Below are 14409 nucleotides of genomic sequence, written 5' to 3' on the forward strand. Positions count from 1 at the left end.
TATATATATATATATATATTGATTTTGTTACATGTAGCTGCTTTGAAAAGTATTTAGTAGTTTGGTTGTAGCCTTGCTGTAGAGATCAATGCCAAGGCTCTGACATTCATGCTAATGTATATTTGAAATGGAATTGCAAAACTATAAGAGACAGGAAAAGCCTAAATGAGGGCAGACAGACGAGCACACCTTTTATGCCTAAGGCAAAAAATGGTGCGTTGTGTGTCGCTGAGTTTGTGTAAGGTAGAGGGAGACTGATCCGTTCTTGAGGCAGGCGCTTGCAGGCCTGACAGCAATAGAGACGGAGGCCGATAGAGGAGAGCTGACAGCATGTGATGGCTCTGGATTGAAGCTGGGTGTGTGTGTTGGTGTGTGTGTAGGAAGAAGAAAGAAGTAAAGCTGGCAGGTATTACATGTCTCATGACAGTAATTGCTTGCTTGTGAATCTTGGCTTTACTATCTCCATATTAAAATGCCACTGAAACTTTTTTAATACAAGTGTCAATAGCAAAGCTTATCTGCACAGCCATGCTCGCTCTGAACCAACATGACGGATGTGACTGTGCTGATCCTGCGTGAGGCAGTGTTTTGCCATGGATGCATAGCTAAGACGAGGCCTGACTGCGTATCCACGGAGATGTGTTTCCGTGTTACCTGTGATGATGGCAGGCACGCCCCAGCCGATGGCATAATAGAACCTCATGGCTCCATAGTTGATGTTGCGCTGCTCGGTCTGCATTCGGTAGATATGAAGACCCTCTACGAACATCCAAGCAAATGTAGACATGAAGAAGTAATGCAGGAGGATGGCGACAACGGTGCACAAGAACTGGAAGGAACAGAGAGAGAGAAAGAAATTAAAAACTTGGGGAAAGAAAGAAGAATTTAATATGACGGGATGCACATGGATGTGCAAAAAGAAGGATAGAAATAACAGCAAAGAGAAAATAAAATAAAAGGAGAGCAGTTAAAGCTCCATTTCTTTACTGTAAAGTGGTGCAATTTTTTGTGAATTGCAATCACCTCTAGCATAACTTAGAATACAAATCACACAAACAAATAAAAACCTCACAATAAACTCTTAAAGTGAAGAAATGTTTCTTGAGGACGTTCTGCTGAATTTACATATAAATAATGCAGAAAACAAGCATTTAAACTGTTAGAAATTACTGTCGTACTGCATGGAAAAATGTTGGAACTCATTTATTTAAACTCTTTTTTTTTGTCTGTCTTGTTTGTTTGGAGAGATAAAGCTGTCCTGCTCAGAATCACAGCACTGAAAAAGGCATTAATCCTCTGAGGGGACCGTGGTGCTAAAACCAGGAAGATAACCAAAACAACAGTGCTCAATTTAGGTATTTTTAAACATGGAGACTCTAAGGAAAAAAAAGAAAAACAAATAAACTTTTTATTTGAAGCCTTGCATGTACACTTAAAAATATAATTGCTGCAACTTTAAATCTTAAGCAGTAAATCCTGCTTTGGATTAGGATCTACTTTGACTTCCTCGTTCTGCCAAAATCCTGAGGGTCGACTAAATGCTCTGTTTAATAAACTGGTCTCATCTGAGCCATTTCAACTTTTGACCAATTAGTGTTTCCTAAGATTAGACACAGTTTTAAACACTGACTGTTTCCATTTTTTATTTTTTTTTTTTGTCATACCATCCCAGTGAAAGTCTTTTTAAGAAGAGGACAGAAATTCCCTCTGGTGTATAAAACACATCCCCATGTAGCGTCGCTTCCCTGCTGCTCCTCCATGCCTGTAAGCTGGCCAAAAGAGAGTTCTTATACTTTTCTCTGATTTACAAAAAGGATTGATTTGACTGTTAAAAATATTCTTCAATTTGCAGAAAACATTGAGAGTTATGGAGGAAAACCTAAAGAAGCAGTGATGCTGTCTTGCCTTAAGTATAATAAGGTATATTCTTTATATGTATAGAATAATCTGGTTAGAAGAGGGCTACCTCAACAGATAGCCTGACCAAGCAGTTCATATCAATTACTATCAAAATTAAAATGAGAAAGGCTAAATTGGATAGTTATGCACAAAGTGTTTTTAAGAAGAAAACTTTAGCCCATATTCTACATTTTTGCAAAAGTGTATTAGAGTTAGAAAAACAAAAAAAAAAAACATAAAATTTCCAAGATATTAAGAACATTACTATAATGTGTGTGTTTTGATCCAATTCCAGTTATCGGATAAGAAAATTATTTTTAGAGGAGTTCTGAGACATTCTTCAAATTTTTAAAAATCAGTGCCTATTTTTGTGCGCTCTGTTCAAAAATGTTTTATAATAGGCAGCGCACGCTATATTGTTGGACAAACATAGGTTTTTATAACATTTTTCTAATTTGCCCAGTAAAAGAGACTGTAAGTGCCCAAAGCGTTTAAAAAAATCGGATGTGATGTGGCGATTTTCTCATCATGAAATGTTTTTAATATGAATAGGCTGGATAATTTTTAATCTGTAGACGAAATGAGTATAAACAATTGAAGATTGGATTTATAAAATGGCTTCTGGATGCCATCAAAGGTACGTTGTCGTAACTCTTTTTAATATTTACATTTTCACATGCTGCTATATCTGCATTAATTGTGCTTTGGTGCTCACTGTGGCCATAAAATGAAGTTGGTAGTTGAATTGTGGATTCTTACGATTTCTAACCTGTTCATTTTGGTAAAAATTTTATGCTTGTAATTTTCATGTGTTCTGATGTTAGGTGAAAACGGATAAAAAGGTTGCCAGAAACTCGATAGGTTTTTTTTTACACAAATGTATTGAAAATGATAATTTAATCCCATCTATGAAACAAGGGTTAATGATCATAACCCTGTCCTAGAAAGAAACCAACATAGCACACATGTTACTTTTCTGCAGGAGAGGAGAGTGGAACCAGAGGGAGAATGACACTCACTGAATGACTGGGCTCAACTCTGCCGAGACATCGCTCTCTTCTGACTTTATTATTGGACTTCAAAGAATTGTCAGGAGGGGTCACAAGTTTACAACATACAGTACAAAGAGTTGTGCAGTTTTATTGCGAGTGGTGATCTGTAACCTACAACCACACAGCTGGATAAGGCACGAAATTTCACTATCTGGGAGAACCATTTGTTCTCCCAGTTTGAAGTTGAAACAACCCAACGTTCCTGCAAGCCAACTCTTGATACAGGCCAAATGCCTGTAACTCAATACATTAAAATTATGATATTTACATTTTTCTAACAATATTATTACCCGAACTAGCAAAAGATATAAGATATATCGATCATCCAAGGTGATTACCTTAATTGAGGGTAGATGACAAATTATTCACCTTGATCTTCTCAAATTGACTGAAAACTGATTTGTGATAGATTATCCATGACAAACCAATCAGGATTCAGAAATAAATTTGAAAGAGAGACTTTAGCATCCCTCAGATTTGACTGGATTTAACTGTGTGCTTCTAAACCTTTCTAGCCTCCTATAGCTGAGCCTTATATATGTTTGGGTTAAAGAAAGCAGAATGGAAAAATCCGACATTTTAAAGCAAGAGAAGCCAAGTGCAAATTCTTACTGAAAGCCAAGGATGACGTAAAAAGAAAAAAAATAGAGAGCAAAGTTGGCTGCAATACAGCCAGACGATGAATTTCACACTCCCACACACAAACGACTCCCCCTCCCCCAAAGAAACACAGAAATATGCACAAACTCATAAAAATGAATACACAGGACAGCTGCGAGCACTGACACGCTTTCCAGAGCGTAATGTTCATGAGTTAGAGAACATATTTTTCAGCTAGGAGGTACCACTCGCTCTGTAAGAAGCTTACAGTCCACAGTGTGGTGGGATACAGCTTAATTAATTGGATTTCACGCTGAGCGAGCACATATTTGAACTTCCCTCTCTGCAAGATTCACTGCTCTTAGAACACACTCCAACACGGGAACACGTGTTACGTAACAGACAGAGACGCAGGGGTTAGGAGAAACAAAAGGGAAAAAGAAACAAAGAAGAAAAAAATATATAGGAAGTCAGGGAGAACACGTACAGAAACAAACATGATTCAACTCATAACAGATTAGGATCAAACATTAAATGAGACTGAAAGAGATTAGCAATAATCAGTTTAGATAAAAATTTGGATAAAAAGACAGAAATTAAAGCTTTGTCTGTTTATATAAGTATATATTTCTATACATTATATACTATCAATCATATATAATTAGTATGGAATTGTAGTGTAAATGTAAATTTCTCCAACATGACGGTTGAGTAACAAAAGAAGTTGTTGGACATCATTGGAAAATAAGGTTAAAAACGAAACCAAAGTCATCATCACCTGTTGTTCGGTCTGATTGACCCCGAGCAGGTACACCAGCTCTGACAAAAACATGGCCGCCGCTATGTTCGAGTGGATGCTCCTAGTGTTGGACTTTAGGCCACGGAGGCAAGACAGCGCCAGGACAGTGAGGAGAAGGGCCAGCATGGAGACGCACAAGGAGGAGTAAGTCACCAGCGCCAGAGTCTCCAGATCCCCCTCTAACTGCTGCTCAAACACAGTGGAAAAGACAGAAACATAAAGTGAAATAGGAGAAGAAAAAATAAATAATCATATACATAGTTTCATCTGACTTGCAGATATCTCTCTCTATAAATTGTGGTTTTTGTGTCATTTGAACACCAGCTAAGCCAGAGTGGGAGATTTTTAGAGACATAAAAAACATCTTTGACCCTGTTTAGGCCTTTGGACAGGCATTGTCCTATAGGACTCTGTGTGGACTTCATGGTTTCATTCTGAAGCAGCAAATGAGCCCCATACCATCACACTTCCACCTCTGGGTTGTTTTGGTATGTTTGTTTATTTTTTATTTTTTTTTATTCTGAAATGCTGTTAGTTTAACTCTATATAGACCAGAATGTACACCTCACAAAAAATCTTTAAAAAAAAGTTATTCTTGAAAGAAAAAAGACACTTTCAGTGAAATGTGATGGAGAGTTTTCTGTTATTTTCAGTCAGCAGAAGCTTTTATCTTGGAATCACCAATGCATGTCGTTTTCACTTCAACTAAGGCAAGGGTAGCCTGAAGTGCTTTAGATTGTTCTGCATTGTTGCGGGACCTCCGGGATGAGCTGTCTGTGTAATGTGGGAGTAATTCTGGAAGGGTTACCACAGTTCTGTGCCTTCATCCGTTTGTATCTCTCAGTGAAATTAAGGAGCCCAAAGCCTTTCTCAAAGGTGCATAGCCCTGTATCTTCTATTCTATTTAACTGATTTCTTGATTCCCCCTGTCTGGCATTGGAATCACTTAAATACTCTGTGAAATTACACTTGGATATAAGAAAATAAAGTTTATTAAAAGTAAATTCTTAATTTATCGAGAATGTCTTTTTTCAGTTAAACAATTGAATAGCAATTTCAAAACACACTAAAGCTATGATTGATTTTATAGAAAGGCTTGACATGATGCCTTGTGTCTTTGCACTGAATACAAACTTTTTCCTCCTAATTTTTTTTAATGAGCTGAAACATTTAAAGATGTGATAAAAAGCAAAAAGAAGATAAATATGACAGTAAGGAGCAAAAACATTTTTCACAGCTCTCTAAAGCCTCTTTCCAACTGAAGATACCACACTAACGCGTTACTTTAAACACAGATTGACCCGCTTACACTCAACATTTGACTCCCCTCCCACTGGCAAAAAAACAACCCTTGGCTGGCAGCTGCATGGTCTCTATCCCCCCATGGCTGCTTGTCTGGTGAGACCTTCATGCTGGTTTAATGATGTTACCAGTGCGACAGAAACCAGGAAAGTCGAGAATCGAGAGCAACATGTAAGAAAGCCAGAGTGAAGCAAGTGTGCTTTTTTTGCTCTATTATCTGTCCCAATCCCTCTCAACAGTTCTGCTCCAAGTTTATTTAATGTAAAGAGAGTTGTTTCGGCTTGTTAGATCAAAAGCGTCTGGCGTGGTTTGTTCATATCCGTACGTTGTGCTCAGTGGTATCACGTAATTTAGAGGGTCAACCCGGGTCTGGTGTTACAATAGCGTGCCGATCAGAGCCGAGGCGATTTTAATGTGGGTCGCTTGCCAAGTCGCTTGACCCGAGTAGACACGCATCAGTGAGATGTAGCCACTGCCACTAAAAGCCAATTGTTCCCGGGTGTAACCTGGTTTTTCAGCCAGTAGGAAAGAGGTATTATTTCTTATTTAGTAGCAAACTATACACTGACACGCTCCACCCCACTGCACATGTAGTCTACTTTACAAAGCTATTCATGTCTTAATATGTCACAAAATCCCCATCATTTCTTCACATAAACAAGCATTCTATTTTCTTAAAAAGGTTTCCCTGAATTTCTTAATATCGATTATGTAATGTCAATTATGTAATTGACAGTGATTAATAGTTAAATTAGTTCATTTAGTGGTTCCTGTAATTACAAACATTTCTTAGAAGATTGTATTAAAGCTGGTAGTTAGAGAATAAAAGGACTATAGACTCAACTATAAGACTAATAAGTGTGTCATGGTGAACCCAGAGATAAAGTCTGCAGTCAACTGCTTGCTAGTTTACAGAAATTACAAAATGAGATATAATTTTAAACACGACACAGTGTTCATTTTTACCTCAGATTAATACAGTTGACAAAAACCTTAATAATAAAAAGTTTAATTTCAAGTTGGAGAAAGTTAGCCACGAGATTCCAACAGCCTGCTGTCTAACTATCCAAATCACTGGGGTGGTAAAAAGCTCAATGTTTTGCCTTAAGCTTCAGAAATCTCCCTAAGATTTGCCCTGTGATCATCATTCTGCTTTTTTCCTCGGAGTATCATATCAAGAAATGACCCAGTAAGATGTTCAGATGAAAAGTAAATAGAAAATCAGGCACAGTTTTACTTAAACATTAATCTAAATGAAGTTTACTGCATGCCATATCATGAAAGAACTTATCATACAAATGAGCATTAAGACATAATTTGATTTTAATATGTAAAGGTGTCTCACCTCTCTATGGGAGCTGTCCATCAGCACCCCGAAGGTGCCCAGTCTCTGGCACTGACAGCGGACATGAGAAGTATTCCTGTACACCACTATACAGTCCCTCACTGTCCAGCAGCCGCCGCTCTCATGTCTGCAAAAAGACAAGTTCAAATTTGCAACAAGAGTTCTTAAAAAACACATGGATGATCTCCTTATAATACTAGATGGATATTTTTAGAATGTCCAAGGAAATTATGGAGAGCACTGAAGCCCAGCTTTCGATCCACTGAAAATGAAGTATTCTCTAATATACTCTTTATAATACTCAGCTATCATTATTTTACATTTACACGAATCTCAGCCATGACCGGTCTGCAGTGGTTAAACTTTGCTAGCTTCTTTAAACAGTCTGGAAAACCATGCTAATATATTGCCCGAATCATAGGGGGGTGCATGGTGGAGCAGCTGGTATCACTGCTGCTTTGCATTAGGATGGTCCAGAGTTCAAATCCCAACCTGGGGTCTTTCTGCTTTGTGTTCTATTTAATGCATGGGTTTTCTCAGGGTACCCCAGATTCCTTCCACAAAATATCACTGCTTAGTCTATTAATTGCTTTAAGCTAGATTTTGTGTTTACATGCACATTTTCTTTTTTTCTTTTTTCTGTGATGGACTGGTGACCTGTCCACTATGGATATAAATATAAAAAAAGGTCAGGGTTTGGATACCTCACTGTTAAATGCTCTATCTGTCTTCTTATACAGTCTTGGGCATTTTCAGGGTCAAATTGTTATCACTATAGCCATCCATAGTTCTGTTTTGGCGTAATGGCCTTACACTAAATGTAAAAGGAGAATTCTGGAGGTTTGATTGGACCTTAATGCTGTCAAATGTGTCCAATCCAAAGTGAGAGTTTGTTAGGCAAAATACCCTCTACACCAAATCTCCTGTAATCCAGAATCAATCGTCATTGCTTGAATCAAATTTTTAGTTTAATAAGAAAATTATTATAAATCCTATCTTGAAAAAGCATATTATCTTCAATATCAGTGATTCCTATAATTTGGTGAAAGCACCACTGATTTACTTAATTGTAATATTTGTAACCTTTATTTATGTAACTTTTTAAATTAATTTTTTATCATATAGTGTGCATTATAACAAACAACAGAAATAGGGAGGTGATACAGTTTGAGAAAGGAAAAGCAGAAAATATGCATAAACACAAACATGGAAGTAGCATAGATTGATCATTATCTTGTCGTTAAGAAAATAAGTGAAGAATGAAGTATGATCACACCTAAAGTAGTTGGATAAATAAAGTATGAGAATACTATATTTTTGTCTTTAACATAAGTCATATTATGATACAAGCTCTCATTAGTACGCAATACTTCAAATCAGTGTGTAACAAATGGACTATATTGCATTATTTATAAATTTCTTTAGGTGCCTTTAGTATGGAAAATCTGCCCCAAAAAAGTTCAACAGAGAATGTTAAGGTGGTAAAATGCAGATGCAATGACAAAGACAGTCCTATGAGCTCACTAATGCATTAATTTGCTATCCAGTCCCAACATGGAAATCATTCATGCATGTGTTGATCAGCACTCACGGACTGCTGTGGTTCCACTGCACACAAAGAGGCTTGCTGCGATTGGCCGTCTCCAGCAGTTTAAACTCCAGGAGTATGGGCTGGTCCAAGTGACCGCCGACAAACGTCTGGTTGTTGTAGACAGAGATGGTGACCACCGGGGAGTTCATAACCGGGTGTCTGGGAAGCCTGAGAGAAAGAACGGCATTTTCCACTAGTTTATTAAACTGACAAATTAATGTTTTATTTTATGTGGCAAACAAGTAAGGAAGCAGGATTTGCATTTAAGATTTTCATTGATGCAAACTGGAGGGCTCGATTCTATGTAATTAGGCCCAGAGGAGAGGTGAGAGACGGCAGACGGGAGAGAAAAGATGGCATTAGAAGACTGGAAAAAAAGAACAGATGTCAAGTACGGCAATACTGTAATTAGTGCGAAAGCAGTTTCTCCAGCAACCTCTAAGCCAGTTGACTCATATGTCCATTGGTTAACATTCCCGTCATTTATTAGGAAAGCATTCAAAAAGTCTACAGTTATTTTTCTCTAAATCAGAAATTTGCTTGATTTTCATTGAATCATGTTATTAAAGGTGGGGAGATTAACAAAGGATCCTTTTAAATAAACCAATGAAAGACAAAAAAATGAGATAGTTGGAGCCGTTGTCATTTCTCACACAGTAAATGATCAAAATGTTATAAAATTGTATCAGTTTTGGAGTGATTGATCCCACCTCACTCCTCTCCGGTCTGCGTGGTACTTTGGAGGCAAAGCAGCCCCAAGGCTGCGATAGATCAGCAAGATGACGATGGTGATGGGTGGGTCAGTCACTAAAGCACTGCGCCTAGCCGCAGTGTATTCCTTCGTTTGATTGGCTGAAATGCTAGCAGGGGCCGAGGCGGCACTCTGAGGGGGCGAGGCTGGAAAATAAAAGCCTGAGTCAGAATTTTTTCCTGCCTTTCGATCTCTGAAATTCTAGTGGTTTCATTTGTCCTTCTTTACTTACGTTCTTTCTCTAAACGTTCTTTGTCCTTCCTGCTGTGTTGCTGTCGTTGTGGCACCAGGGCAGCAGGTGGTAGTATCACGTGTGTGTAAGGGTCCCATACAGCTTGACCGCGGAACAAGGTGTTGTGATAACGTGGGAAGCGCCGCCGGACATGGGTGTGGTTTTCCACGCGGTCCAGGTTCATAACTGAGGGACCGACAAATGAAACTGAATATTCTGACAGTTTTGGTTTTATATAGGACTGAGGCAGGGCATGAAGTATCAGGTAAACTAAAAACATATTTCTACTGTATGCATGATGGATTTACTTCCTCAACTGTCACTGACAGCTGTAAACAGAGACTGAACTATGAACATCGGTTACGGTCAATATAAAGGATTGGCTTCAGGTTACAGTATTTGAGCTGACATTATCACATTATAATACTGAAAAACATAACAAATGCTATGCAGTCTTCCTCTACAACAACACATCTTGATACAAACTGCTTTTTATTTATATTACCCCCCTGATCAGTTTTTAGTAGTAAAAACAGTTGTAGAAACAGGTCTATAGCTTTTTTTTTTCTCCAGCTTCTTCTTTGCCAATTCTTTTTCGTTTCTCATCTGTCTATTTCTCTGAGGCTTTTGTTTATTTTTTCATCTCAGATCTGAATAGAACAATTCAGACTTTTTTGCAGCTCAGCATCTCTTTTTAGCATCTGCAAAGCGTTTGCTTCTCCATCAAAAACTCATAGTTTTCTGTCGGTCTGCATTCTGGAAACGCCCTGCATTTGTATCCTTCGTATATCTCAGGCTATCAAGGACGCATTGGCTGTAAAAAATAAACTGTTATTGGCTATCTGTCAAAAAGAAAATAACCCCAGCAGCTCTGAACAGATCTGACTGATGGAGTATTTCACTATTACGCTCTAACTAAAAATTTAACATATTCATTTCAAGGGATTGTTAAAAAATAAAATAATAAGAAAATGCTTTGTATATCCATCAGCTGGTAAACTGAAGGAATTAAATAAATGCAAACAAAAGAGAAGCTACATTCAGTTCAGATCAATCAACCAAACTGTTCTTTAAACCGGATATTTCAACATGTCAGCAGCTGTTTTTGTGTAAATATTGTTTCTTTGACTAATTCTAAAGGAGAGGTGATTTAATTTCCATCATTGTTCAAAAAATATTAAGTTGGTTGGCCCCTATAGCAAAAAAAAAAAAAAAGAAAGTTAGTAGATGAAATAATGTATGAAGAGATGGATTTCTTTCTCTTTATCTTTTTCCCATGGTATCTATCTCTCTTATTTGCCAGAGGGCAGAAAATGTCTGCATATGTGTGAGTTGGAAAGAGCAATCCAGTATCAGACATGTCTACTGGTCCCTCTCCTGTCACAAGTCATTTTATTTCTATGCCCACCTACTGAATATCTATTTCAGGCTTCACTTTATGATCCTCTGAATTCATTTTGGACGTGTTTTAACTTGACACAAACATTTAATAAAGAGAATAACAATTCAGAAAAAAAAAATAAAAACTGAAAAGAATCAGTGACATATAACTAAGGTGTGTTTTATGAAGGTAAGACTTGAAAAAGTTTGAATTTTTGTGTCTGGCTGCTACCAATAAAAAGCCTCTATAGCTCTGTGGTACAGATTAGTGTTTTTATTCTTAATGTGCATAATTCAATGTCTGGATTTATACTATGAATCTTTAATTGCAAATTGATTTGTCAATTGCTTTCCAGTTTTAAGTGATAATAGATCCTATTAGTGTATGTCTGTAACATGTTTGCATTCATGTCTCGTGTTCCTCAGCGTGCGTGTGCGTTTGGCATCTGTTATTCTGAATGGTGCATTGGCCAGAGCTTCAGCGCCTCAGGGTTTTTGTGCATGTGCTCATAGAATTAGCTGCTATGTTTGTGTGGGAGTGTGAAATTCAGTCGTTTTGTGCGGCTGCCAAAGACTCCGGCTGTGCCATCGTCATTTGCATTAGCGCTCTTCATCTCCCGCTTCACATTGAGTCATTTTGGGTGATTTCACAGCAGAGATTTGAGGAATTATAAGAAAACCAAATCAAATTCTGTTAAGATTGAGATTTCACAACTGACTCATTCATTTTTATTTGTTTTAAGGATGCTGTGTGTGTCTGCCAGTAAGAGTTAACATCTTCTTACCTATGTTGGGTGAGACCAAGGCCACAGGGTTGAGGTAGGTAAGTTTCATGTTCTGGGCCAGGTTCTTGGAGTACTGTTCCAGCAGCTCCGTCAATTCAGCTGGACCACCACCGAGAATGTGATTCTGACTCTGAGCAAGGGCCCGCCAAAGTCCCGATGTACCGGGACCCAACAGCACGCTGCAACCTCTCAGGATGTTCTGGAACCAACAGAGGGATAAACAATATAAAAATGCAGAAATAAATAGAGGGTACAATCAAATACCAGTTGGGTTTTGATTTTGTCCTGCTACAGCCACAAACATTGGTTCATTTTAATTGGTTTTTAGTGTGAGAGACGAAGACATGGTAAAGAAAAATGGTTAAAAATGTAGAAAAAAGTAATATTTGCCCAAAACCTAAACATTTTCAACACCATGCACCTCCTTCTCTGGCTTTAGAATATCTCTACAAGCTTTTCTGTAAAACAGCTCAGGATCAATTAGTCGACAATTTTCAACTCTTGCTGCAGATTCCTCATTGGATTAAGATCTGTACTTTAAATGGGCCAATCAGAGACATAAATACGATTTGATGCTAATCATTTCATTATAGCTCTGACATAAACACATAACCTCACATAAACCATTCACATAAACCTCAATGCTTTGTACAGCTACTGCAGGTTTCTTTGAGGAACATCTTGTATCTTTCACAGACCATATTTCCATCTACTACATCCTCTGACCATGCTGAAGAAAAAAAAAACACACCCTCACTGTTGGAGCAGTGCAGTGCAGTCTTAGTTTTATATTACATTCAGGGCGTAATCTCCCATGATTTTAAACAAGAGGTGCTAAATTGTTCGTGCACATTTTATTTGATCTACAAATTTAGCTGCATAAATGTAAAGAATTGCAAACCGGTTTGGCTAAGCGCCATTAAAATGAGCAGATGGCACGCTCTACAGACAGTATGAGTGGTCATAAAAGTAAGATAAGATTCAAAGCCATTAAGATGGAGGTAGAAATGATAGTTATTGAAAAAACTAAAGCTTATTCTAAATAATTTTTATACTCCCTATATTTATATTCTAAAAGCACAGAGAACAGGTTATGATTAAGAAAATAAAGGGAGAAAAACCTCCCTGTTGCAATAATATGCACACTTCTCCCTGACCCCACTTCCCTCCAACTCGCCTACATCCCTATGTCTCTTTGCAAGCTATATTTAAGTTCAGTCATTGCTTTTAGATTTGGTGTAATTGATTCAGTTGCTGCCATTTAGCTGCATTAATCTCTGCCAGCCTATCGACTATTTTTCCTTCCTTTATTGCTATTTCTGATGGTCCAAGTATGTTTACATGCACCCAGAATCTCTCTCCATCCTCTAACATTATACCAAAGCCTCATTCACTGCCACAATGACCGCAGATATTTTCGCGTGTCAGTTTGTACCTGACTCAGAATTACTAAAAAATATCCAAAGGCTGCTGCAGCATTTGAGTTTCTGATTTTGATATCCCTTTGCACGTGGTAAATGTTTAAATTTGCATATCACCCACCCCTGAATTTGCATGGTTGGGCCATTAGATGCTGATCAGTATATTGATGAAGACAAAAAGCACAAAAAATGGTTTGCACATGTTTTCTGTTGAATTGTNAATGGTTTGCACATGTTTTCTGTTGAATTGTGAATGCAAATCACTTCTTTAAAGATCTGAACTGCATGTCCAAATATCTGTTGTAAGACATTTTAACCTACAAAGGATAAAACACATAGGGTTCTACATGCAGGCCAGAAATTCTGATTCTATCTAACCTTAACAAAAAAAACTTTTCTACAAATAAGAGGGGTCGACAACAAATTGCTTGTTGTCACAGTCTAACCTAATCCCTATTCCACTCCCCTCACAATGGTTATAGCACAAACTATTAAGGGTTCTAAGATCTCTGACCATAAAAAAATATTATTCTGCTTGGAGCTCCTATGAGATCTATTTGGATTCCCTGGTTCTCTGTTTCCTGTCTACCACGCCAAGTTAACTGATGTCATAGTGCACTACTCCCTTTTCCTTTTCTAGCCTCAGCTTAGAGTTTCTGGTGAATCATGTTGCTCACTCTTATTTACATTTTAAATCAATTAATTCTAGATGTAGGAACTTTATCATCTAAACTTAGACAAATTAATAGCCAAACAAGCAGTGAAGTAGAGCTCTAACTAACTATTATTTAGTAAATTGATTAATCTGTTGATTATTTCTAAGATGAATCGATTAATAATCAGATCGCAAAAGGTTCCTTAAAGCCTATTTTTGTAAGGAATTAAACCAGATCAAACTTGATCTTTTCCACCTGAGGAGTTCTGGATAGAGGGCATTGACGGATGAAAAACTTTTTTTTATCATAAAGGCAAAATATTTATATATATTTTTACAATTTTGGTATAGCTACTGCTCTATCAGCTAAAGGCATGTTTTAGTCTCTATACTCAAGTTAACGATTAATCAATTACTATATCAGTTGACGATTATTTCAACAATCTATTAATCTCAATTATTCCAATTAATTATTTCCGGGATTGTTTTAAGTAAATCATCATGTGATATGGCCTGATCTCACCACATTCTGACTTGATAAACTGAACCAACAGATTTTCCCGTTGGACTATTCTAAACTCCTGCAAATTTAATGTT

The 14409-nt window shown here is 37.5% G+C and overlaps 1 protein-coding gene across 1 annotated transcript in view; it reads right to left on the bottom strand.

The window, feature by feature from the left end:
* celsr3 (cadherin, EGF LAG seven-pass G-type receptor 3) overlaps positions 1–14409 on the bottom strand; it is a 92119-nt gene that overhangs the window by 15452 nt on the left and 62258 nt on the right. Inside the window, exons 19-25 of the mRNA XM_015403898.1 lie at positions 11737–11935; positions 9572–9757; positions 9299–9485; positions 8589–8756; positions 6998–7124; positions 4330–4536; positions 655–829 (exon numbers count right to left, since the gene is read on the bottom strand). Of these exons, the coding sequence (XP_015259384.1) occupies positions 655–829; positions 4330–4536; positions 6998–7124; positions 8589–8756; positions 9299–9485; positions 9572–9757; positions 11737–11935 (1249 nt within the window). The remainder of the gene's footprint in view (positions 1–654; positions 830–4329; positions 4537–6997; positions 7125–8588; positions 8757–9298; positions 9486–9571; positions 9758–11736; positions 11936–14409) is intronic.

This window comes from Cyprinodon variegatus, unplaced genomic scaffold, assembly GCF_000732505.1.
Source record: "Cyprinodon variegatus isolate N-32 unplaced genomic scaffold, C_variegatus-1.0 Scaffold1590, whole genome shotgun sequence".
In the NCBI taxonomy this organism is placed as follows: Eukaryota; Metazoa; Chordata; class Actinopteri; order Cyprinodontiformes; family Cyprinodontidae; genus Cyprinodon; species Cyprinodon variegatus.